General features: G+C 57.8%; 1 protein-coding gene across 1 annotated transcript in view; it reads left to right on the forward strand.

Moving 5' to 3' along the window:
* FOXF1 (forkhead box F1) overlaps positions 1–2,553 on the forward strand; it is a 3,164-nt gene extending 611 nt beyond the window's left edge. The window contains exons 2-3 of the mRNA XM_004377740.2: positions 40–954; positions 2,393–2,553. Coding sequence (XP_004377797.2) covers positions 40–954; positions 2,393–2,553 — 1,076 coding nt within the window. The remainder of the gene's footprint in view (positions 1–39; positions 955–2,392) is intronic.
* The last annotated feature ends 1,405 nt before the right edge of the window (positions 2,554–3,958 follow it).

Genomic DNA, 3,958 nt, shown 5'->3' on the forward strand with positions numbered 1-3,958 from the left:
CACCGCACGGCGGCGGCGTTGGCGGCGGCGGCGGGGGAGGCGGCGCGGCCATGGACCCCGCGTCGTCCGGCCCCTCCAAGGCCAAGAAGACGAACGCCGGCATCCGGCGTCCGGAGAAGCCGCCCTACTCGTACATCGCGCTCATCGTCATGGCCATCCAGAGCTCACCCACCAAGCGCCTGACGCTCAGCGAGATCTACCAGTTCCTGCAGAGTCGCTTCCCCTTCTTCCGCGGATCCTACCAGGGCTGGAAGAACTCGGTGCGCCACAACCTCTCGCTCAACGAGTGCTTCATCAAACTGCCCAAGGGCCTCGGGCGGCCCGGCAAGGGACACTACTGGACCATCGACCCGGCCAGCGAGTTCATGTTCGAGGAGGGCTCCTTTCGGCGGCGGCCGCGCGGCTTCCGAAGGAAATGCCAGGCGCTCAAGCCCATGTACAGCATGATGAACGGGCTCGGCTTCAACCACCTTCCGGACACCTACGGCTTCCAGGGTTCAGCTGGCGGCCTCTCGTGCCCGCCCAACAGCCTGGCACTCGAGGGCGGCCTGGGCATGATGAACGGCCACTTGCCGGGCAACGTGGATGGCATGGCCTTGCCCAGCCACTCGGTGCCCCATCTGCCTGCCAACGGCGGCCACTCGTACATGGGCAGCTGCGGCGGTGCGGCGGCTGGCGAGTACCCGCACCACGACGGCTCGGTGCCCGCCTCTCCGCTGCTGCCCGCCGCCGCCGGCGGGGTCATGGAGCCGCACGCCGTCTACTCGGGCTCAGCGGCCGCCTGGCCTCCCTCGGCTTCTGCAGCACTCAACAGCGGCGCTTCCTACATCAAGCAGCAGCCCCTGTCCCCCTGCAACCCCGCGGCCAACCCCCTATCCGGCAGCCTCTCCACACACTCCCTGGACCAGCAGTATCTGCACCAGAACAGCCACAACGCCCCGGCTGAGCTGCAAGGTGAGTGGAGGGGAGCTGTGCTAGTCCAGGCATCTGTGAGTGGGTTGCCAGGACTCAGAAACCGCTGATGCCCTGGGCTTGACCTGAGCGCGGCCACTTGTGTGGGGTGCTAGTCCCACCCTTCCTGGGACCAACATCATCCGCCCAGGTACCCTCTCAGCCCACTCTCCTGCTTTGGGGCTGAGTGCAGCTTGCTCCCCGGTTTAGGCCAAGACATCACTGTCCGTTTTTCTAACCTAACTCCCTGCTTTTTGTTGTCCAAAGCCTGGTCAGGTAGGCCTGTCCTCACAAAGAAGGCCCAAACTTCATTGCTGTAAGTTCTTTTGTGCCCCTTAGGTCCCTTCAAACCTCAGGAAGGGGCCCAGTATGGGCGGGGGTCCCAACCCTGGCTGGCTAGCCCACCTTCACCCATGGTCCTTGGCAGGCTGCTGGTAGAGCCGCCTCTGTTCCTGGGCTGTGGCAAGGCCCGGGCAGAGCGGAAGAGTTAGGCCTAAGGCAGACTAGCTGGCCCCTAGAGGCTCTGCGCTCCTGGCCTTTCAGGGAGCCAGGCCTGGCTGCAGACAGTAGAGTATGGGGGGCATTTTGTGGTGACAGAGGCAGGCGGTGCCACAGCTAGGCCCAGGGCAGGGCCAGAGGTGCAGGCCCCACGGTCTTTATCAGAATCCAGATTTTCAGGTCCCCAGGCCCTGTCAGCCCCTCACGCCAAACCCGCTAAGAAAGAAGATACAGAAAAATTTCCCTCCCGGAGCCCACTTGAGCGCCCACCATTAGCCTTCTCAGCCCAGTGTTGGGGACAGTATGGAGAAGCAGAAGGCTGTCAGAGGTCAGCTGTCAGCAGCAGCGGGAGGCAGGAGGGGAGGGTGACCTCTCCACGGGGGTCTCCACTTGAGCGCCTCAGACTCCTGGCTGCCTCGGTGCCTGCGCTCCATGGGGCCTTGATCTCTAGGGGGCCTGCTCTCCCTGAGGCCTTTCTCTGGAGAAGCTGTCCTTTGCCCCTGCGGGTTGCCTTGGCTCCTTCCCTGCTCCCCGCACCGGCCTCTCGGTCTGCCCGGGCCTCCCCAGCCGCTGGGGCGCAGAAGTGGCTGCCCTGACGCGGGACACAGGCCGCAGCTGCCCTGGAGGTGGAGGGCGCGGGAGTAATGCCACCGGGGCCCTCCCTGGCGTCTCCTCGCCCAGCGCGGCCACCCTCATCCCTTTCCCCTTGGCTTCGGGAAGTTCCCGATCCCGGGCGCGGAGACCGAGGCGGAGCCTTCCTTCGCAGCGCACAGCAGAGGCGCAGAGCACCAGGCCGGCCTAGAGCCGGGAACTCGGTGCCTCCGAGCCGGGCAGGCCTGAGGCGTGCGCCTAGCGGCAGAGTTGCCTCCCCGCCGCCGCCAGCCCAGAGCTCTTGTCCCAACGCTAACTCCTGTGCCCCCACCCCTGTCGCCTCGCCCTGCAGGCATCCCGCGGTATCACTCGCAGTCGCCCAGCATGTGTGACCGAAAGGAGTTCGTCTTCTCTTTCAACGCCATGGCGTCCTCGTCCATGCATTCGGCCGGCGGCGGCTCCTACTACCACCAGCAGGTCACCTACCAAGACATCAAGCCGTGCGTGATGTGAGGCCGCACGGCCCACGTCGCCCTCCCGGCCCAGGCCGGCCGGCGCAGGGACCTAGGAACCGATCGCAAGAAACTGCTTTATTTTCGAGGTATAACCGTCGGCAGAAGAAAAGGGTTTGACCCCCTCACCAACCGGATTATTTGGAAAGGAAACCTGAACGCAAAGACCCGACGCTGCGGTGGGCACCTCCTTCCCACCCGCTCAAAAATTAGGAAAAAAACTGGTGGTGGTGCGGGTCTGGTCCGACTGCAGCTGTGGGTAAATAAATATCTATAATGATCCTCTCGAGACCGGCTGAGAAGGTGCTGTGTTGGGGGAAACCCCTCGAAATCTAACCGAGAATTCTGCTGAGGTCTCCCCCCCTTCCCCCTCCAGTGGCAAAACTGCAGGAGGAATTTTAGAAGCAAGCAAACATGTGAGACCAACCATTATCAAATACCTTTATTTTTTGGTTGAGTATTTATCTTTTTATTTTTGATTTTTTTTTTTTGAAAGAATTTCTCAGAATGCGCAAGCCTGTCTTTCTTTAGAGCCGCCTTTTTTGGAGAGGGGGTCGCCAGCGGTTGCATCCTCCCTCCCCACCTCCGTTGTCGCCTCCGTTCAACCACAGGTGGATCTTTTTGCGAACAACTTGCATTTCTGAAGCCACTGTTCGTCTTAAAAGAAAGGAAATAGAAGGAGTGGCTCTCGGGCCTCCGACATCCCTTCCGCCTTCCTCTCTTTCCTTCTCTCCAGCAGTCTTGTTTTGCTTTGAACTTTATTTTGACTTTTTCCGTGGATATTTTCTTCTCTTCCCTCACTAGCCCCGGCTGTTTCCCCGTCTCTACTGTAAACTTTCTGGTCCGAGAATGAGGCGAAAGCAGTGTGATGCCGGGACTGGGAAGGCCCGGTGGCCGTGTGGATTCAGGATTGCAGTGACGCAGAAAGGTTAAGGCACTTTTTAAAACTATAGCAAGGCTCATCCTGTTATTTATTCTACTTTCTTTCCCTAATAATCGAAACACCGCATAGGCTCCTCCGTTTATCAGTATTAATGGTGTAACTTTGTTGGCAATATTTGCCGTGTAGAATTTTTTTTTAGATATCCATTGTAAATTTGAAAAAGTCCAATTTGTGTATAAACAAATTTCCATATGTTTTATATAAATATATATATTATGAAGGACTACCCCCCTTTTTTAGTATTCTGGCTGCTGGGGTGCAGCGTTTGTGACACGTATTTTAAATTCCCTTCTGCACTGTATAAAATGATCATTTGAGGATGTTTTGCCTTTTGTGTATTTTTTCCTAAAAAAAGAACAAAAATAAAAATGTATAACATTTGTATATGGTCTTTAAAATTGTATCAACTAGAAATAAAACCACAAGAGTATGTTACTAGGATTGGGATTGCAGAATATCTTCC

This window comes from Trichechus manatus, unplaced genomic scaffold (assembly GCF_000243295.1).
Source record: "Trichechus manatus latirostris isolate Lorelei unplaced genomic scaffold, TriManLat1.0 scaffold00053, whole genome shotgun sequence".
In the NCBI taxonomy this organism is placed as follows: domain Eukaryota; kingdom Metazoa; phylum Chordata; class Mammalia; order Sirenia; family Trichechidae; genus Trichechus; species Trichechus manatus.